The sequence below is a fragment of the Manis pentadactyla genome, chromosome X (assembly GCF_030020395.1).
Source record: "Manis pentadactyla isolate mManPen7 chromosome X, mManPen7.hap1, whole genome shotgun sequence".
In the NCBI taxonomy this organism is placed as follows: Eukaryota; Metazoa; Chordata; class Mammalia; order Pholidota; family Manidae; genus Manis; species Manis pentadactyla.
Window position 1 is genome coordinate 17,881,680 of NC_080038.1, and position 20,101 is coordinate 17,901,780.

At 45.9% G+C, this 20,101-nt stretch overlaps 1 protein-coding gene across 2 annotated transcripts in view; it reads left to right on the forward strand.

Moving 5' to 3' along the window:
• The first annotated feature begins 15,201 nt into the window (after positions 1 to 15,201).
• Positions 15,202 to 20,101, forward strand: part of PTCHD1 (patched domain containing 1) — a 51,675-nt gene continuing 46,775 nt past the window's right edge. The window contains exons 1-2 of one of the 2 annotated variants that reach the window (XM_036912823.2): positions 15,202 to 15,291; positions 15,684 to 16,035. In XM_036912823.2, the coding sequence (XP_036768718.2) occupies positions 15,685 to 16,035 (351 nt within the window). In that variant the 5' untranslated portion in view covers positions 15,202 to 15,291; position 15,684. Of the gene's footprint in view, positions 15,292 to 15,539; positions 16,036 to 20,101 lie in introns of those variants that run through there. The other variant, XM_036912822.2, reaches the window with a different exon arrangement.

Consider the following 20,101-nt stretch of genomic DNA (forward strand, 5'->3'; position numbering starts at 1 on the left):
CTCCTTTTTTTGCCTGAAAAAATGCATATCTTATGTCCACAACTGTGACAGCCACATTGCAGCCATAAGGTAACAAACATGAAAAGAAGGCCAAGAGAATAGCAGAGACGCCACCTCTGACATTCTTGAGCTCCCGAACCAGTGAGCCAGTGGCTACCTCCAGATTTGGGATTATACAGGAAAAATCAGTCCTTTTTTGTTAAAGCCACTCTTAGTGAGATTCTGTAACTTGCAGACAAAACCATTCCTAACTCTTATACCTGAATGGCCTCGCCTTCCAATATCTATTCATCATCTCGAAGTAACAACACTGCTCCATTCCCAAACCCATCTGCTGGGAGGCGCACCCCTTTCTGGCAGCCCCTTAGCCTACAAAAATACTGATGACACAAGTGACAATACTTGGATCCTAGCTCTGTTCAGACTCAATGTCAAATCCTTCTCTTCTGGTCAATTATATCCAGCTCCAACCTATACTAGCTCCCAGGCTTGTCTCATCACCCAAACCCCTACAGTTTCCACAACGCACAGTTTCAGAGTGGCCAGGTATGTACAGTTTGTGATGTCAGCTTTCACAATTTATCTCATATCCCACTCCTCCACAGAGCTCCCCCTCATCACCCAGCATGAAGTGACTTCTCCATCTTTGAATGCCACTTACATCTGCACCACTCATTTAGTGCAGAACACATATGGCACTGTTATGTACTGGTCTTCATTATCAGCCATCTCCAGGAAGACTCCCTGACCCTCTCAGCCTGAGTTAGACACTCCTAACACCAACTCTTGCCATGCCCTATGTGTTCCTCTGTTAAAGTCCTCTCCAGACTTTTGTCATGTTCTGTCAAATTCTCTACATCCTCCAGTAAACTGAGGATAAATTTATCTCCAGTAAATTGAGATAAGGATGACATCTAACTTACAACACATATCGTTTCTCAAATTGGCCCTGGAACATATTAGGAGCCTAATATATTTTTGTTGAATGAATGGAGACTCATATCTCCACACCAAGGTATCAAGCCCATTGAGAAGAGGAATCTTGCCTCCTTGTACCACCCCCTACCTTCCCAGGGATGCATACAGTGGGCTTATACTAGATATTTGGTCATTTATTTGTTTAGAGACAACCATGTTTTACTGCAATAACTTCTTCTTGTCAACTAAGGAGCATGATTTTGCTTGTATGTGCACATCTATAAACATCTAGTCTAATGAATATGTATGTATAAACATACACAACACTTAGCCAAGAGGTGCCACATGAAAGCGTGGCCTGAGGATTTTTTCCCACTGAATTGCCCAGTGGTTTGACTCAACCCTCCAGTTGTTCTTGCCTCATGCATACATAACCTCTATTATTTTCTTACTAAGAGCTTTGCAATAAAAGCATCAACAATTTAAATGAGCTACTCTGAACAAGTTCTCAAATAAAGCAGAGCAAGATAAGGGGGTTTATCACAGGGAGGAGCAAGGTGCCTTCAAAGGCCAGTTAACACTTATACAAATATCCTATGACATTACTCACAAAAAGTCCAAGGTATTGCTAGTGACGTTCTCAGGAACGAGATAGCCTTACAATGCACAGTCCGTCACTCACGGCGAGGACTGACCACTCAGACATAATGATTCCAACCCACATGTTTAGGATACTTAAAAGAATGACTTCCATCCCCTTTCTTCCAGGTGGGAAATGGTAGCCAAGTGATTTTCCCAAATCCAAACAGAAAGCCACACAAGGGTGAGGATAGGGTGGAGATGGCCGTGGTGTTGGCTGAGGAAGGGGATGTGGTAGGTGAACTGGACAACTAGGACACATGTTTTCAAATAAAGTAGAAGGGAGGACTCTGAAAGCACATTTGTTAGGTTAAGAATATGAAAATTCTTGGGGAGAATACGTTCTGTGGGAGAGAGTTTATAAAAAGTAAAAAAAAAAAAAAAGAAAACACCCATCAGTCTTCTGACACAAAACTTCCTGCTGAGCTGGAAAATATCTGAAACACACAAAAAGTTGGAATATTCTACATTCTATAATGTTCTACAAAAAGTAGGAACATTATAATCTCCAAGACAAGGGGAGACCTAAAGTGCCCTCAAAAAATGTGAGAGATTCACCAAGGTTCAAGTTTTGCTTGGGCCCCAAATCTTAAAGTGACTTTAATACTAGTCCTCTCAAATGGTTGGGGGGAGGGCATCACAAGGACATTAAGTGAAAAAATTGGACTGCGTGTTCCTAACATGTGGTTGACAGCAGATTTCTATTTTGCCTTTATCTTCACGCACAACCATCTAATCAACGATGACTCTTGTGAGAGCTCACAGAGACTTCTGGGCCTCAGTTGAGGTGGTATTATTAATCTCTTACCAGATGTTGTAAGCTGAATTGTACACCCCCACCCCATCAAATTCATATGTTGAAGTTCTAACCACCAGTACTTTATTTGGAAATAGGGTTGTTGCATATGTAATTAGTTAAGATGAAGTCATAGTGTAGTAGAATGGGCCCCTAACTCAATATAATTGATGTCCTTATAAACAGAGGAAATTTGGAGACAGATACAGAGAAAAATACCATGTGATCATGATGAGTTTACACTAAGAGAATGCCAAAGGTTGCCAACAAGCCACCAGAAGCTAGGAGACAAGGCCTGGAACAGATTCTCATCACAGCCTCACAAGGAACCAACTTGGCCGACACCTTCACCTAGGACTTCCAGCCTCCGAGCTATCAAACAACAAATTTCTGTTGTTGAAACCACCAGGCTTTTGGTATTCATTATGGCAGTCCTAGGAACTAACACCCCAGATTAATAATTGCAGCCTCCAATGTTGGAACTTCCAAGTGCCATCTCCTCCACAGATTATCTGTCCTACCACCACTACAGAATTGCCACAGCCATGGTTTTCAGAGTTGTCTTTAGGTTTCCTTCTGCCTCTGGCCCCTTCTTATGTATTTACTTCCCTTCCACAGTTAGAGAAATCTGTGTTTACTAATTTCTAAGATGGGATTGATGCAAAGCCATCTGTTAAATGAGAAAAATTCCAGCATATATGAGATAATCAACAAATACGGTTCCAATTAATGATTTTTAAAATTACTATTTAAATATTGACTTGGAATATGCCCATATGATATCAAAATAACTAATTTGCAAGTGAATATTTCAAACAATTAGCCATTTTGTGTGCTTAATGCCAAATAATGTGGTTGATCGTTACTCTATTATCAAATTGACTGCATTGACCAGTAGTTTCTGGCATTGTATAGCATAGCTTAGATTCCTTTATTAGTACCAGGAGACCAAGTGAGAGGAATAAAAGGTTCTTTTCTTTAAACGCCTAAGGATTACTAATAATGAAATATTACAGAGAGACTTTCACTAAGAAAGTATCACTTAGTAACAGTTAATAGTCCTTCCTATGGGATTTTGTCACCACCTCATTTCACCCTTATTGTTCTATAGGGAAGTTCAGTACCGTGTCTTAGGTGTTCCTACTGCTTTATAAAGATGAAAGTGTCATTGTTTCAGGTGAGGCGAACTGAACAGAATGCCTAGTGGACTGATAATAAATAGGGAGGTGAGGAAGCAGGGTAGGGCCAGAACACGTATGTTCTCACTTCTCTTTTTCCCATGCCCTAGTTAGCCTCACCAACCACTGGTCAGAGTGATGGGCACTTGATGGATAAATGTAGGGTGCCCTAGAAGGAGTAAACTGGGGGAGTAGTTTGAATTGAAGAAAGGGCAAGAAGAGAATTCAGTAAGTTTCCAAGTGGGTATAAACCAGACCCACTATTATATCTCAGGCACTGGCCCTCTGGCTACTGTCAAAACTGTAAACAATAGTCAGTACATTATGCCTCTGTGGCCCTCCCACAACTCTGAGTCTTTCACCTCCTTTCTTTCCTCTTCTGAGTGTAAAATGAGAGAGCATCATAGTGGTCCCCATATTCTATCTTTGCTGTTCCCCAAAGAATCCCCCCAAATTGGAGGTTCTGTGGAAGATTTGGACCTCCACAGCAAGATGTGGACATCTCAATCTGACATTCAGAATCCCCAAACAACGAACTTCCCACATCTTTAAGTAATACATTGGTCAAATCTAGTATATTTTCTATACAATCTCATTATCTTAATTCTTATTAGAATATTATGGGGATTTTCAAGGAACATTTTAAGATGTAAAAAAAACAAAAAACTCATCAAAAAAAGAGAATTTAAAAGATAAACAAATCGAGAAAGAGACTACAAAGATTTTGTGAAACTAACATCTAATAATAAACAGAGAAAAAAACTGCAGATAGAATGATTCGAATAAACAAAAAACATTGTGGTGGGAATGTAAAATGACTCAGGCACTTTAAACAGTTCAATAGTTACTCAAAATGCTGAACAGTTACCATATAACCCAGCTACTCTGCTCCTAAGCATATACCCAAGAGAAATGAAAACATATATCCACACAAAACCTCATACACAAATGTTAATAGCAGCATCATTCATAATAGGACTAAAATATTTCATTAAAATGGTCTCATATTTACAGTGTGCCCACACAGGTGTCAATGAAAGAATGAGTGAGTGTCTAATAGTACCAAATGTTGGTGCCTATTTTTTCCTTTAATGTGTTGCTAATCATGTTAATTAAATCTCACACATGTGAGGCATATGTTTGTGTGTATGTGTGCATGTGTTTCCTAGCAAAAGTACAAGCTGCCACACAAGGGTTGGTGCTTTTATGTACAGAAAGTATGGTCTTTGGTTACTGTTGGGGATGGGTTCTAGAGGGTTTTCAGAAGGGAAATCTCCAGGTGTGCATTATAAAAAGCACAGAAGGTGCTCTCTTGTCCCCTCCTGGCGAGAGCCAGGAGCTCTATTCTCTCACTTTATTTCTAAATAAAAGCCTGTACCTTGCTCTCCTACCTTGAGTGTTTGTGAAGCTCATTCTTCGGCTCTGTGAACAAGAACCCCGGCATATCTTTGGGGGCTCGTCCAGGATAGTTTCGGAGGTGAGTATCGGCATCCAAGCCTGTCTTTTCTTTCACTGTCCTTATAGAAGGAAGCTGTCCGTGGCTCACAACATCAGGCGCTCGTCAGCCACTTAAATGGGACTAGCCTGGCTGCCGATCTCAAAGTCTCAAGCGGCAGGTTCCCCTGCGCCTCCCCTCAGTGGATCTCCCATCTCCCTTGGCAGCTGGAAAAGTCTCCTGAGTGGAGGCCAGGATTCCCTTTCAGAGGCATCTCCTTGGATGCGAGGGACTGAGGAAGGCCTTGGGCAACTGCGAGAGTCTAGGCTGAGGCTACACTTTAGCAGCTCTTCAAAGGCCCGCATGTCTGGAATCAGGCCCCGACAGCCCAACTGGGTATCCGTGAGGAGCGTCTCTCTCTCTCTCTGTGTCTCTGACTTCCAGCCTGCTTCTTCAGGCCGCCCGGGCCTCTGAGTGAGGCGGGGGGCATTCCTAACTCTCTTCTAACTTCATCAATCTCACGGAACCCAATGCTCACCACCGCAAGTTAGGAGATCCATGCTCCTCTCTTACTCCTAACTAAATGCTGTACTTTTTATCTCATAAAAATGTGTCTGGGCACCCGTTAGCCATTTAAAAGACGCAACTGCCTATAAAACCCCCTAGACAACACACCACTAGGGGCTCTCTTGTCCCCTCCTGGCGTGAGCCAGGAGCTCTATCCTTTCAGTTTATCTGTAAATAACTCTAGTAAAAAAAAAAAAAAAAAGCACAGAGAATTGAGATGAACCAAAGATGGAGGTTTTCTGGGGAATCTCAGCCATGAAAATCATGCATTCATTTTCCTCCCCTCCCGCATTTATCTCCTTTCCGTCTCCTCCAAATAAAGTTGTCTCATTTAAGCAACTGGCCCAGAAGAACAACTCAATTCCCTTGGGAGCAAGAACATTTATAAATCTACATGAATCACCATATTATGGATTTGACCTAATATATTTTCGCCTCCACCTTATGGACTCCTCCAGGCACTAGCCACTCTTGTCTAGCTCTCATGTCCAAAACATTACAACAACCCCCATTTGTTTTAGCTTAGAGTTTAACACAGTTTCACGCCTTTTTCCTCACCTGACAAGAAGCTGTTCTCCTGTGCATTTTGGTAAAAATAAACTCATATCTCTAGGGCTGGATATGACATAGCATAGCTCTTTGGAATGACACTGTCTGCAGCAACCGTGACGCAGTATGTGAGCTCCACCCTGCAATCCTCTAAGTCCCGCCAGATCTGTCTCCCTAAAAACATATCAGTCCCATGCCACTGACCTCTACCTACCTTCAGGTCCTAATCTTTTCTTGTGCTAATAATCACTATGACCTCCTAATTGGTCTCTTTGCCTTTAGTCTTGCCCTCCCTTTATCCTCCTTCTACACAGCCACCAGAGTAACTTTATAAATGTCAATCTGGCCATAAAACCCCCTGTTTGAAGCCCCAAAATGGCTCCTCTTGCCTTCAGAATAAACACCCAGCTCTTCATCTAGGCTTCAAAGTCCTCTTTCAATCCAGCTCCTACCTACTTTTCCAAAGTATCCTGAACTACTTACAGTTCTCAAAACTAGGTAAGCTCTCTATCTCACCCTTATAACTTCAAATGTCTTTCCCTTTGCCTTGAATATTCCTGCCCTCCATGGTGCCTTGGCTAATTTTTTTTTCAAAGAGCTTTACTGAGGCATAATTTACATACCATTAAATTCAGTAGGCTTGACTAACTGCTAACCTTTGAGACTCCATTTGGATATCATCTCCTGTTTTTGGTGGGGTTCTCCCCAAGACAGATACTAAAACAGAGATGTGGGTGTGAGTGGTTTATTTGGGAGGGGATTCCCAGAAAGCAGATGTGGGAGTGAAGAAGGAAGACAGAGAAGGGAGAAGCCAAGAAAGGGTGTATTCATGAGTGGGTTACTCTCTAGGCAACTGGGGTGTTGACTCTGCTGGGAAGTGTTTGAGATCCTGTGTGAAACACATCTCTGAGTTGTCCCACAGACAGGCAAAGAAATTTGGGTATTTGTTTCTTTTCCCATCCCTCATTGAGAGTCACTCCTAGGGGGGTTAGCCGCCTGGCACTTCCAGCCTGCCCCATGGCCAGAGAATATCTCAGAGAGAGGCAGGAAGCCATCCAGATATATAGGACCCTCCTGGAGTGGATTTCTAGGCCAAGAGGATAAGGAGATGGCATCTCTACACATCCTCTTCAAAGTTTTTCCAAACTCTACCTCTGCTTTCCAGGTTGGGTTAGAACCTTCTCACTGACACCATAGAACCAATGTCCTCGCCAAGCTACACAATTCTGTTGTTTCACTTCTTGGCCTCAGACCACTGCACTATGGTCACCTCAAAGGTAAGGTCTTTACATATCTCCATGCTCCACATTTTGCAAAGTGCCTTGGGCCTATCAAGCCCAATAATGTATGTGATTGTTTCAAAACACTTTACATTCATTATTTCATTTCACAACTGAAAATCTCCTTACTGGGGAGATAGCATCACCACCCTTACTATTCTGGTATGATGGACAGAAATCTGAAAGACAGTGATAAGACACTAGATGGAGGACCGTATTTGCTGATGGCTAGGCCCTAGCCAAACTACTTTAGTTTCTGCTGCTTTGTGCACTACAGGAGATAATGGCATTCACCTGAGGCTAAACCTTTCAACCCATGGTAGAACAGACTTTTCCATATCTAGAATGATCCCTTTTACAATATTCAAAAGATGCCTGAAGGTGGAAGCAAAGCAGCCCTAGAAATGCCAAGTCTTATGCTTTGTCTAAAAAAGAACCTTTGATTTCCTTTTCTTCTCTCACATAGCCTTTCCTAGGAGCTGCCTCCTGATGTAACTTTTCTACAGTCCTAATATTTGTGAATATGTAAATCAGATTTTACTATTAATTAATTCACCAACATAATGCCATTCACTACAAGGAAGTGATCAGCCATGGGGAACAAAATGCCTTGTAGCTCTGTCATTTTTTAAAGTCAAAGCAAGAAGTACACAGTTCTAATAACAGAAAGGATGAAGTGCTTTGTTCTTAGGTTATGCTCTGGAGTACAATTTTTAGAGGGATTAAATACATAAACATCAAAGAAAGACTGCCCTGAAGCTAAGAGTTGTATCAGGAAACCCCCTGCTTTCTTATGTCTCCTATGTTCATACATAAGACAATGGATCTGGTGATTATAATGGTCTCTGTTCGCTTTACACAGTAAAGGAAGAGAATTAAAGAATCTTTCCCTTTGCAATATAATGACTACTGGTGAACCATTAAAAAAATGGAAGAATGTTAATAAGCATAAGGGCAGAGTCTATTTAGTTGCCTTTTTCACTATGTATTTTGGAACCACTTGACAGTTTTCCATTTTAACATTTTGAGGGATTTTTCATGGTAGAATCCAGACAAGGACTACAGAAGTTTTGCCATCTGCAAAAAGAGTGGGTTGGATTAGATCAGCAAACACTTTGGGTTCCATAACAATATTTTTGTCGGTCCACAGAGCTTCTCTAAGGAATACCAATATCAGAAATGAATCCAAACACTGAAAAGCTGATTAGTGGAGAGGCCACAGTATTGTCACTTTACAACACTATTAAATGAATAGCAAATACAGAAATAGCATTAAAATGTTTATAATATTCAAGGCACATTATGTTATCTGATTAAGATGGCTTTTACACAATATGATATCTAGTCAAGGCATTTTAGAAAAGGAATCAAGTAATTTTCTGCTTAAAAGAAGACTGATTGAACAGGAAAACATGAATTTTGATATCAGATAGACCTGGATTCCACTTACACTTCCATGACACTGTAACCCTGCACAAAATATTTAATCTCCTTAATCCTCAGTTTCCTCTCTTTAAAATGGGTTTGCCAATATTTACTATCCCACAGAGTGATTTTGCAAATGACACAGGCTAAAATACATGAAAGTGCCCAGGGCATTTAGTGCATAAAAATGTCCTCTTCCTCATTCTCTATCATTCCCATAAGTTTTCAGCACATTTGCTCCTAAATTCCACAGATTATATTTAGAGTTAGTTCTAATATTTCCCGTTTAAATGAACCCTCCCATATAAACATATCAGAAAGGCATAAAAGTATTGGGCACAATTTAAATACGGTAATATTGGATTTGGTGGTCCACCAATTTAAATTTATTGCCATTTTAAATGTCCTGTCTTAGAAAAAGACGATCAACCCACTGGATTATGTTAGTTTAAAGGACCTTTTTAGCTCTAAAATTTCTCTAAATGCAATTTAAAAGTGATGGGGCTGGAAGGGGGAGGAGTAACTAGATTTAAATGGATCTGTCCCTGGTGCTGAAAGCGAATAATGTACCTAAACTCTCCTCATTTACATGTGGTGGATAGAAAGCTAGTTTAAGTTAATGAAAAGCCTGAGTTGTACTTAGTTTGATATGAAGAAAGTAGCATTAGTCAGGAATTCCCAGAATGAGAAGTAATCTTCTTTGACCAAGCTCAAAACTTTAGGACCAACCCAAGGGAAGAGAGAAGGGGTCCCGTACCAACCCAGCCCAATGATAAAAGGCTATCAAAAAGCTGATATATAATATTTACATATTATTAACATGTAGCTATCTAAAACATTAGATAACAAAGAAGCTCACAACAGCAAGATGCTAACTCTAGGCTAAAGTTATTCTAAGACTAGAGACCAACTAGATACAATCCAGGCCTTTTTTGAGCACACACACCCCCAACACACACACACACCACTGTTGTGATCCTATTAGATAGACTACAGATTCCTTGAGAGCAGGGAATTCCTTGCTTAATGTCTGTTCCACAATTCTCTCTGAATGAATGCACAAAATATTCCTCTCTTAGCCCTGAGTCCTGTGTTTATTCAGGAAAATAATTTTGCATGACTTTTTTCCTTATGTCATGAGAGATCATTTTTCTGAAGGACTCATGATGATAACTGAGAGCATACTGAGTCAGAAGAATATCCTGAAAGACTCAGATATCCAGTTGTCACACACTTAGTGGGGATCATCTATATATAACAGTGTGCTTCTTTATCTTAAGCAGCCTAATAGCACTTGCCGCATGTTCTCTCCTCAACCGCAAGTTTAAACTATCTTCAGAAGTCTCTCTTTGGGTAAAATTTCAGGGAGTACAGTGCTGCTCTGCATACACTTCTTGGTCAAAACAGGACTGAGTCCCAACAGATATTTCATGGAAACATCCTCACTCATGAAAACACTGAGTTTGCCAGGGGAGCTTCCCACTCTGAAACGAGTATCTTTGTCATACTTTGAACTTCCCTGCATGTGTCTCCATTCTCCAAGAAATATTATATAGATTTTTTAGGATAGCAGAACCACCCACCATTAGGAATTATCTCAGTGTTATTGAGATCAGCATAGTATAAAGAAATGACAACCAACTTTACTAAGTGCTACCCTAAACTGCAGCTGCCCAAATAGCCTTTGCATGATCCTGCTATTATGTCTAGTGATTTCATGATTGATATACAACTGCTTAGATTTAAGATATATACACGAAAATACTTTTGTTTCTCAGACAGAAAACAATGGTGTGTTTATTGACACGCTTGCTAGACAAGAGTAGACCCTCGTTTCCAACCTTACCAAACTAAATAAGCTTTTCTTTTGAGTCCCCACTTCCTGCCTACCAGGATCGATCCCTCTGGCACCTCTGAGCAATACTGAGCCAAGAAACTGATTCCAAATGTAAAGGATGATAGAATCTTCCTCCACCAAGTGAGAATTCTTCATTTATTTTGTGAATGAATTTAATCCCTGTGAAGGAATGCCCCTGTCCCTTCCCGTTAACAGTAATTAGAAATGCATCTGCTAGGAGCAGTCTTACTTATAATATAGTGGTGGATACTTGACCCTAAGAAAAGGGAGATGCAGTCAGGCATTTACATACAGGATGTTCATCTCAGTGCTACTTGTACAGTAATTTTTTTAATTAAATGCCCAACAATATGGTATAAGTTAAGTTAAATTTCAGCTAGTTGATGGAATTCTGTGCAGCCACTGAAATGGTTTACAGCTACATTAATTGACATGAGAAAATGCTCATGACCTAGTTAATGTAAAAATGTTTCACGAAGAAGAATGTTTATTATGACTCTCACTTTTAGAGAAAGTGTATAAATATTTTATATGCATTACCATAGCCCTCCTGCCAAAGGCCACCAGGAATATACCAGTAGGTGAATAAGCTGGGTTTATTTATCATTGCATCTAAGAAGCACATGCACCAAGAAGTGAGGAGCATCTCAATTAGATGCTAGGAAGGATTCTTCACAGGGTTGGAGCTTGTGTAAAGTGAGTTTGGGGGGTGCAAGGCAGTGGGGCTTGCTCTGGTTTGGATGGTGTCAGGAAGCAGAGGCAGTTTTATGATTGGGTGTTTTAATCTTTATCTTGGAGAGAAGATTGGACCAAGCCTAAAGCTATAATTTGTTTGTTTGGTTTTAAAAAACACACACACAACAGTCACTCATATCAGCCAGGAGAGGGACATGTTTGGTTATTTTTGTGCTTTGGACAAGGTTCATGCTTTGTGTGAAGACATGATTATGGAGTGGTCCTTATTTTGTCTGGATCCATCACAATTACAGAATGACCTTATCGGTCATTAGTGTTTGGGAAATGGTTTTTGTTCAAGAGGAGAACGGCAAAGCTTAGCTGTGAGTACCAGGGCAGCTTCTAGCAACACCAAGTCCCAACCGATAATATCAGGCCAGCTTCTTGATGGCAGGTGCTGATTTTCTTCTCACATGCCCATATTCAGAAAAGACTAGAATTATAACAAATATCATTTATAAGGTCTTGTGATATTCCAGGCACTGTTTTAAGTGCCTTTTATCTTTTAACCTATCTAACCCTCACAGCAACTTTATGAGGTAGCTGCTATTAATATTCCCATTTTCCAGAAAGAGTAAAGTGTGGCGTAAACAGGTTAAGTTAGTTACTCACCCAGCATGTCATAGTAAGTAGTAGAGCAAGGATTCAATTTAGAGGCTATAGAACCAGTAGCCTTAACCTATGCATACAATAAATAATCAACGTTACTTTTGAAAGGTGGTGGGAGTACAGGGATACAGGTGTCTTTTGGTTTCCTTCTGTTTCTTGTTCTGATTTTCTAAATGTCCTACAATTAATATGTATTAATTTTTAATCAGAAAAGGGAATAATTTACCAATTTACTGATGGAAGTTCTGTTCCCAAGGTCATTGCCCCAAATGCAAACCCAGGCCTTTGGTGGTAGCAATGCTGCCCTGACCGACTGAATCAAAAGAGAAGGAAAATCAAATCGGTTGGGGGCAACACCCTCTCTGCCAGCTCGCTCCCGCTCGCTCTTCCTCCAACTCAGTTTAGACAATACCAACTGGGTTTCCCGCAATAAAAAGTGGCAGGAAGATCCACTCTCAGGCCATTCAGTGAGTCTGAATCAAAGTAGGTAGGGTGAAAGTTCCCCGAATACACAGAAGGACAATTAAGAATAGAGTTGGGAGGACCAGAAACAGATGCCTAGGTCTGAAAGGAATGGCCGTTTCAGTATGGGCAGACAACACTCCCACCCGGCTGGCTGAGCACTGCTGGGTTTTCCTTCTCTAAGATTTAGTCCAGGCACTGAGAGAGGGGACGCGTGCCTGCTCTTCAGCCTGCGTGAGCCTGCGGTAGGGCTTAAAGGCTGGAAATGCTAGGGAGAAGAGCGAACCAAGGTTAGAAGGGAACCGCTTCGAGGGACAAAGCCTTGAGAACGAAAGAGTTCTGCCAACGTTAAAAGCTCCCTAGGAGACCTGCCGGCTGGTTTCCCTTCTCTTCCTTCTGTCACTGCGCTGGCAACAGGGCACAAGAAACATCTCTGTTCCCTCCCCGCGCATAGACTGACTTTAGGCCTCCTGAGAGGTGCCCACCCACCAGCTGCCGCCGGCTCAGCAGCAAAGAAATGGACTCGCAGTCATTCCCGTTGCCACCGCCTCCTGCCCGCCAGCCCCCACCCCGCCCCTCCGGTCTTTCCGTCTGCCCAGCCGGAGAGCCATGCGGAGCATCCACCCTGCCATTTAGCACTTCGGCAGCGCACTGGTGGGTGGTTTCCCAAAGCGTGTGCCCTCGCAGCCACTCGCTCTCGCCTAGCTAGTTGCAGGGGCACAAGTCAATGAGGCTTTTCCCTCCGCGATCATCGTGAATCAGCAAAGCGCTGCAGAGCAGCGGCTTCTCCGCGAGCAGAAATTACGATGCTGGGGGAAGGGCACAAGTAGAGTGCTGCAGGGGAATTTCTAGCCCCCCCCAATGTGTCCCGTCCGGGGAAGGCCGTGCTGGGGGGAGGGAGGAGAGCGAGGGAGGTGCGGGCTGGAAGGTGCCCGGGAACCTAGGCGCCCAGGGGGAGCCTTTGGAAACCGAGAGCAGGGTGGGAAATAGTGAGTGTGAGCTGCGAAAATGGACTGGAGTACTGACGGGTCGCAGGACCTAGGGAGCGCAGGCTGAGCAGAGCGGGTGAGCCCCCGGGGCGGGCAGCGCAGCAGATGCAGGTGTTGCTGAAGGAATGTAGGAAGGAGGGTTGGCTGTGGGGGAAGGGAGGAGGGAAGCGAAGAAAACGAGGATTTCCCAGCCCAAGACTTCCTGTTTCCAACGTGCAAGTTCCCAAGTTCAGTTTGAGAAGTGGAGGGCCGCTTGGTACTGGGGAGTCTGGGATGGGAACGTTAAGGCAATACCCCCCTGAGTCGCATTCTCCCACCCATTTCCCTCTCCCTCTCCTTCGGTTCCCCTCTCTACCTCCTCCTTCTCCCCCTCTTTCCATTTTCCTTCAGCTTCGATTAATATGTATGTCCCTGCTTGGTAGTGCGGGCCACACTCCAGGGACCGCGCCTACAGTCGCCGCCGCCTCTCCTTTGACCCTAGGCACTAGGAAGCCAGGCAGGAGGGACCGAGGCGTGGGATGGTTTGCCAAGCGCTCGGAGCGGGAAACCTGGGGACCCCTAGCCGCGCTCCGGTCCCCACCCCCTGGCTGGACAGAGCGCCTCAGTGGCCCCGACTCCGAGATCCAGCTCGGTTTGCTTTGCAGTGGACGGACCCCGGAGCTTGGAGCGCGCAGCAGACCGCGCTGAATTGTACCTGTGCGTGGCTGTTCCCGCCGCCGCCGCAGGTCTATCCCGGGCCCAAAGCCGGCGCCCGCCTTCTCAGGGAAGTCTCTGGAGGGGGAGTGCGAGGGGACCACAGTGGCTGCCTGCTAGCTCAAGGCTGGCGCGCACACGCACACGCCCAACTTTGCCGAGCCTTCGGCGCCCCCCTGAATCCCCCGCGCCCCCTGCGACTCCGCACGCTCGGAGACCAGTATCTCTCCAGGTCTGAGATAAGGTGTCCCCCACTCCCCACTCGCGCAGTTGAGGAGGAGAGGGCGGGGTGAAGGAGAGAAGGGGAGTAACGCTATGGACTCCCTGACAAGCTGTTCGCAAGCACTCTACGCCCGCAGGGGCGCCTGCTCCAGCCCCGCCGCATCAGGTCCCCCAGACCCGCCTGTGACGACAGAGAGAGGTGGAGGTGGAGGAGGACGCAGGGTGGAAAGTCGGGAGTCCGGAAGCACCAAAGCCCTGGTGACCGGCGGCTCCACCGACTGACCATCATTACTAACACTTTTATTACTGGGGGACGGGGTGGGGAGGTTGAGGGGCGCGCAGCAGAACTGCCCAGCCCCAGTCCACTCTGGAGCGACCCTAAATGAGGGCGACCCTAAATGCACAGCCGCCTTTTGGGTGGACGTGCCCCCAACGTACACCCGGACCCCGTGGTCCCAAGGAAGCTGCAGTGTTGGGGATATTTTAAATGGCTCTTACTTGAGAGGAGGCGTGATTTCCACGTTCGAGCGTCTTCGCTCCCCACCCCCTCTCCGCACCAGCCAGTGCGCGCCACCACCTGAGCCTGGCGAGAGCCGGAGCGCACGCAGTCTTCAACCGCCTCCTTTCTGCCTCTGGGGGAACTCGGCTCTGAGCGGGTCTGCCAGACGCCCTCCTCCCCCCGGAAGAACTCTTTACTTTTTGTTGAGGAAATCAGGACCATTTCTTTATTCATCTCTGGGTCTCCCCGGAGGAGGACAGGGGAAGGGAGGGCGCGCGCGGCGGGCCGGGCCGGGGGAGGGGAGCGCGGGGAAGGGAGGGGACTGGGTGTAGCCTGGAATTCTCCGTCCTCGTGTTCCTAGGCTGGCGCGCAGAGTCTCCCCGCGATAGCGCCGCCACCGCTCCCCGTGCCACCCCGTCGTTGGCCTTGGGGGTCGGGTGAGTGGAGTCATGACTCGCCGCGGGGGCTGAGCCGGGACTCGGCCCCGCCGCGCCGAGCCCCTCGGGCCGGGAGGCGGCGGGGGGTGGGGAGGGCGCACGGGGTAGGTCGGGGTGGGGGCGGCGCGGAGGCCGCCAGGCTGGGGGGCTCTCCGGGCCGGCGGGGCCGCGGGCAGGAGGGCGTGTCTCTGGCCGGAGGGGACCCTCCCGAGGCGCGGCGCGGGACTCCCCGATGGTGGTGCCGCGGCTCCGGGAGAGCTCCGGGTCTCGCCTCCGCCGCCGCCGCCGTCGCCGCCGCGGGCGCCGCCACCGCCGCCGCCGCCGCCGCCGCCGCCGCCCGAGCCCGCGCCGAGCGTGCGCCTCGCCCTCCTCCCGCGCCCGCTCTGCTCTAGGATGCTGCGGCAGGTTCTGCACAGGGGCTTGAGGACGTGTTTCTCCCGGCTCGGCCACTTCATTGCCAGTCACCCGGTCTTCTTCGCCTCGGCGCCCGTGCTCATCTCCATCCTGCTCGGCGCCAGCTTCAGCCGCTACCAGGTCGAGGAGAGCGTGGAGCACCTGCTGGCGCCCCAGCACAGCCTCGCCAAGATCGAGCGCAACCTGGTCAACAGCCTCTTCCCGGTCAACCGCTCCAAGCACCGACTCTACTCGGACCTGCAGACTCCTGGGCGCTACGGCCGGGTCATTGTCACCTCCTTCCAGAAAGCCAACATGCTGGATCAGCATCACACCGACCTGATCTTAAAGGTGAGAGAGGAGCGGGCGCGGGCAGCCTCCGCTCGTGCCGCTGCCGCGGCTGGGCTGGCTCTGCGCGGGGGTCCGGGCTGAGAGCGCCGCCTTTCCCATCCCAGGCGGCTGCCGCAGGGGCGCCCCTGCACCGCGCGCCCCTCGGAGGCCGCCCGGAGCCTTCCAGCCTCCTGGGCGGGGAGCGTCTGGGCCCGGGCGCGGCCCTTCCCTCGCCGATTGTCTCTGCCACCCGGGCAGTTCTGCAACAGTTGGGGCGGCGGCGGCCACGGTGCTGTGGTCGGTGCGCTTGTTTTGGTTGCAGTGGTCTTGGGGGCGGGGAGGCTTTGGGGTAAGTGGGCCAGGAAGGAACCGAACAAGAGAAGACATTCTACAAAGTCCTGCTACTTGGAAACAAAATATTCTGCTTGGTGGGGGAATTCAGAGACCCCTCTCCCCTATCCTCATTTTCCCCCCGTCTTCTGGCCCCCTGAGTGTTTTAGGAAAAGCTGCTCGGAGCAGCTGTGAGGGGGCAGAGGAATGCGAGGCGGGGTGGTGAGGAAAATGCCTCCCGCACACCAGAAAAGAAGTGTGGTCCCCGACGTGGACAGGGGCTGCCCTGCTGCCCTCTTCCCCGTAGCGAGGGTAGCCATCTCTGTCTTCTAGGGTAGGAAATGATGTTTTGATTAGCTGTGAATTCATCTTTTACGGTAGCTCCTTTTCTCCAAAATGCAAAAACTTCTTTGGGAAAAGAAGGATTCGACTGATCCACTTTAGTTCGGGTGCATTTGGGCGCGAGGGTGAGGGGCAGAACCAGAAGGGTGAGGCCAGAAGTCAAGCCGCGTGGCCCTGAAAAGCGCACAGGAAACCAAGCTGCCGGGTAGAAGGGTGACAATCGCAGAAACAGGTTGTGCTGTCAGCCCGAGGTGGGAATTTGATGTGAAAAGTGAGGTTAATGGTGGTAACTTTCTGGAAGTTATAAGAAACGCAGAGGAGTGAGGACTAAAGATGGGAAAGTGGAGACCTTCAGAGAGAAATGCAAAATTAGGTGAGAATGGGCCATCCAAGTCCCGTGTGGGGATTGTGGGGCTTGTTTGCTTAAGGTGCTCTTCTGGGGAAGGCAGACAGGAACCAGTCCTAGCTGGAGCCCTCGGAGGTGGGAGGGGAAGGGCTGGTTTTGTGTGGGTCTCTGGTCCAGGTCTGGGTGTAGAGGCCGGTTAGATTTCTGGGCTACTTATCCCAAGGGGAGTCAGCGAGTGAGCCTGGGGAACTCTCTCCTCCTCTTCTCCTCTACAGGTAATCCTTCATCCCTAGAGACAAGCTCATTTTCCTGTGTTATTTCCCTTCTATTTGTTGACATGTTATCAATCAGCAGTTAGTAATGAGGCAATATCTGACTAGGGACTCACCGGAATTAGGACCTTCCCACGTTGGGTGGCTCGTGATATTTTTCATGGCATACACATCATTACATACTCACTCATCACAGAACCTTAGTAACATTAGTCCTGAGATGTTTGCTTTCCTCATGATTATACTTCTGGCATCGAAGTGGTTTTTTCCCCCAATACTTAAGTGAACATATTTTAACACACAGATAGATAACTGCTCCAAATGCTTTCCTCAGAAAACATGTAGTAGTTTAATCACAGGCTTAAGGAAACAATAATTTAGCCCATCTTGACAGTTGGAAAGCTACCCCATGTTTTGATAGATGATCTACTGAATGATGTTTCTTCTCTTTGTTTTTTGAGGTGATGTTTCCACTGGCTTTTTTTTTTTTCCTAACCATCACGCCACTGTGACGGGCAGTCACCAGTTACATTCACTCTCAAGGTTAATGAGACATCAACAGGCACATCCGATCTCTTTCAACTGGATTGTTTCTCTGGATTGGATTTTGATCTATTCAAGACAGAAAGCCGTATTTACAAGAGAAAGTTGACACTGGAGGCTGGCTTTGCCTCCATGTCTAAAGGGCAACTTTAAAGGACAGCAGTCTTGTCGGTGAATTGTTTTAAGAAAGTGGGATGGCCGCTTTTCATGTACTAGGTGTCTGGGGGAAATCAAGACCAAGTCGAATAGCGGTCAGAACTCATTTCTAGCTGATGGCCCTCTGGTCCAGTGAATTCACACAGCTTATAAAAACCCAGACTTATGAAATTGAGGGAATTTTCTTCGATTTTATATATCCATTTTTTCCTTTTCCATCCAACCCCTGTATTTGGTAGGTATGGAGCAGAGGGACAGAAAAACGCACCTTCAGCAGTCATGGCAATGTAAAGAGGGGAAATGAGCACTTACATTGTTTTTCTTTTTTTCCATTAAAGACATGATGAAGACAAAAGGTGTTAGGAGTGAAAGAGTGCTATTCTGACATGTTGGTGGTAGCGTCAAGGGTAGCACTGACAGTTAACATTGTACACACCACCACGCAGCCCCTGCCTGTTTGGGGGCACTGCATCCGAAGCGAAGCGGACAAAGCATAACCAGGATTTGAGGCTGTCTCTGGCCCCGCTAGGAAACCATGAGGGACTAGCTTGCAGGGCTGTGTCATTTGCCCCTCGTATTGCTCTGGGGTTGTACCTACTCAATGAAAGAAGATCCTTCTTGGGATATTAGTCCAGCTACTTTCTGACAAAAAATAGACTAGGAAGGGATGATGACAAGAAATAAAAACACAGGTTGATTTTTTTAAATATAATTGAGAGTATCATAGAAAAAAATAATCCACATTTGTAGAAAAAAAATAATCCACATTTGAAAATCCAGCTGATATGGTTTGGAGAAGCTTTCCCAAATTTGTGCAAGTGACATGATTACCATACTCTGACTCTGCAGCATAGATTTTGACCACAGACTATGAGGAGGTGACCCTCCCTAGCAATGGTTTCCTCTGAAGGCTGCAGGTCAAAGATGTCATTTTGGGTGAAAATGGGTGGGACCTCATTGGTGCTGGTAAGGAATCAGCCCTTAATTTCTGAACTTCTTTAAGTAAATGTTGATCTTCAAAAGTCTTCATTTCACTAGGAAGATGACATTTAGCTCATTATTATATATTAACAGAAAATCCATGATGTTCATCTCAGCAAATTTCAAAGTAGCTCCTCACAAGCTTTTAGAGAAATGTTTCTTCGTGATCATCTAAAATGAAGTGTAAGAAGGTTTCATTGATAGATCAGGGCTGTGACCAAGACAATACCTGACTTAGTCCCAAATCATCCCCATACAGTGAAGAACCAGATTAGCCCCGTCCTTATAAAAAGATATCACCTTTAGAGTACTTGTTAGAAACATACAGGATGCTTAAATGCAGTAAACCCCTCAGGGTAGGTGGGAAAAGTGCTGTGACCCCATTTTACAGGTGAGAAAACTCCTCAGAAATTAACTGACGTGCCCATGGAAAAAAGACAAGGACAGAACCAGGACTGGAACCCAGGGCTTTTACTCCCAGCCCAGTACTCTTTTCACTGTAATTTACTTCCTCACATAGAATAAACTACCAGAATGATTTACGATGTACATTTTTGTTATCCAAATGAAGTATATCGGCTCATTCTTATACCCCTTCCCATACTGTTGTTCTAACAAACAGTGGTAATTGGATCATAAGGGTATTTTCTTGACTGATTCTGTCTGGTCAGAAAGAATCAGTCATAAAGAAACTCTAAATGCCCAAAGTAAAGTATAAGATACTTGTAACTAGCAATATACAAAGACAGAAAGAATATTTTGCTGGAAAAACCTCTGGATGAGTGAATGAAGCCATTTCCGCTTTGAGCACTGTTCATTGGTGGGATCCACATCACTTCAACTCCAGTGCCTCACAGTCCTGGCACACAGTAGACCCTCAGTAAATACTTGTAGAACGGACTTGCCCTACTTGACTCAGACATTTATGTTATGGGTAAAGAAAATTCCACAGAAACTACTTTCAAATGTATTTTCAATGACATTTTTATTTTTACAACTTTACAGGCCATTTCTAAGATTCTCTTTCTCCAAGATACTATTCTTTCTTCCTTGATAATCTCTGTAGTTGTATTAAAACATATTTCAGTTTTGAAATTGGCCAGGGCATTTCTTTTGC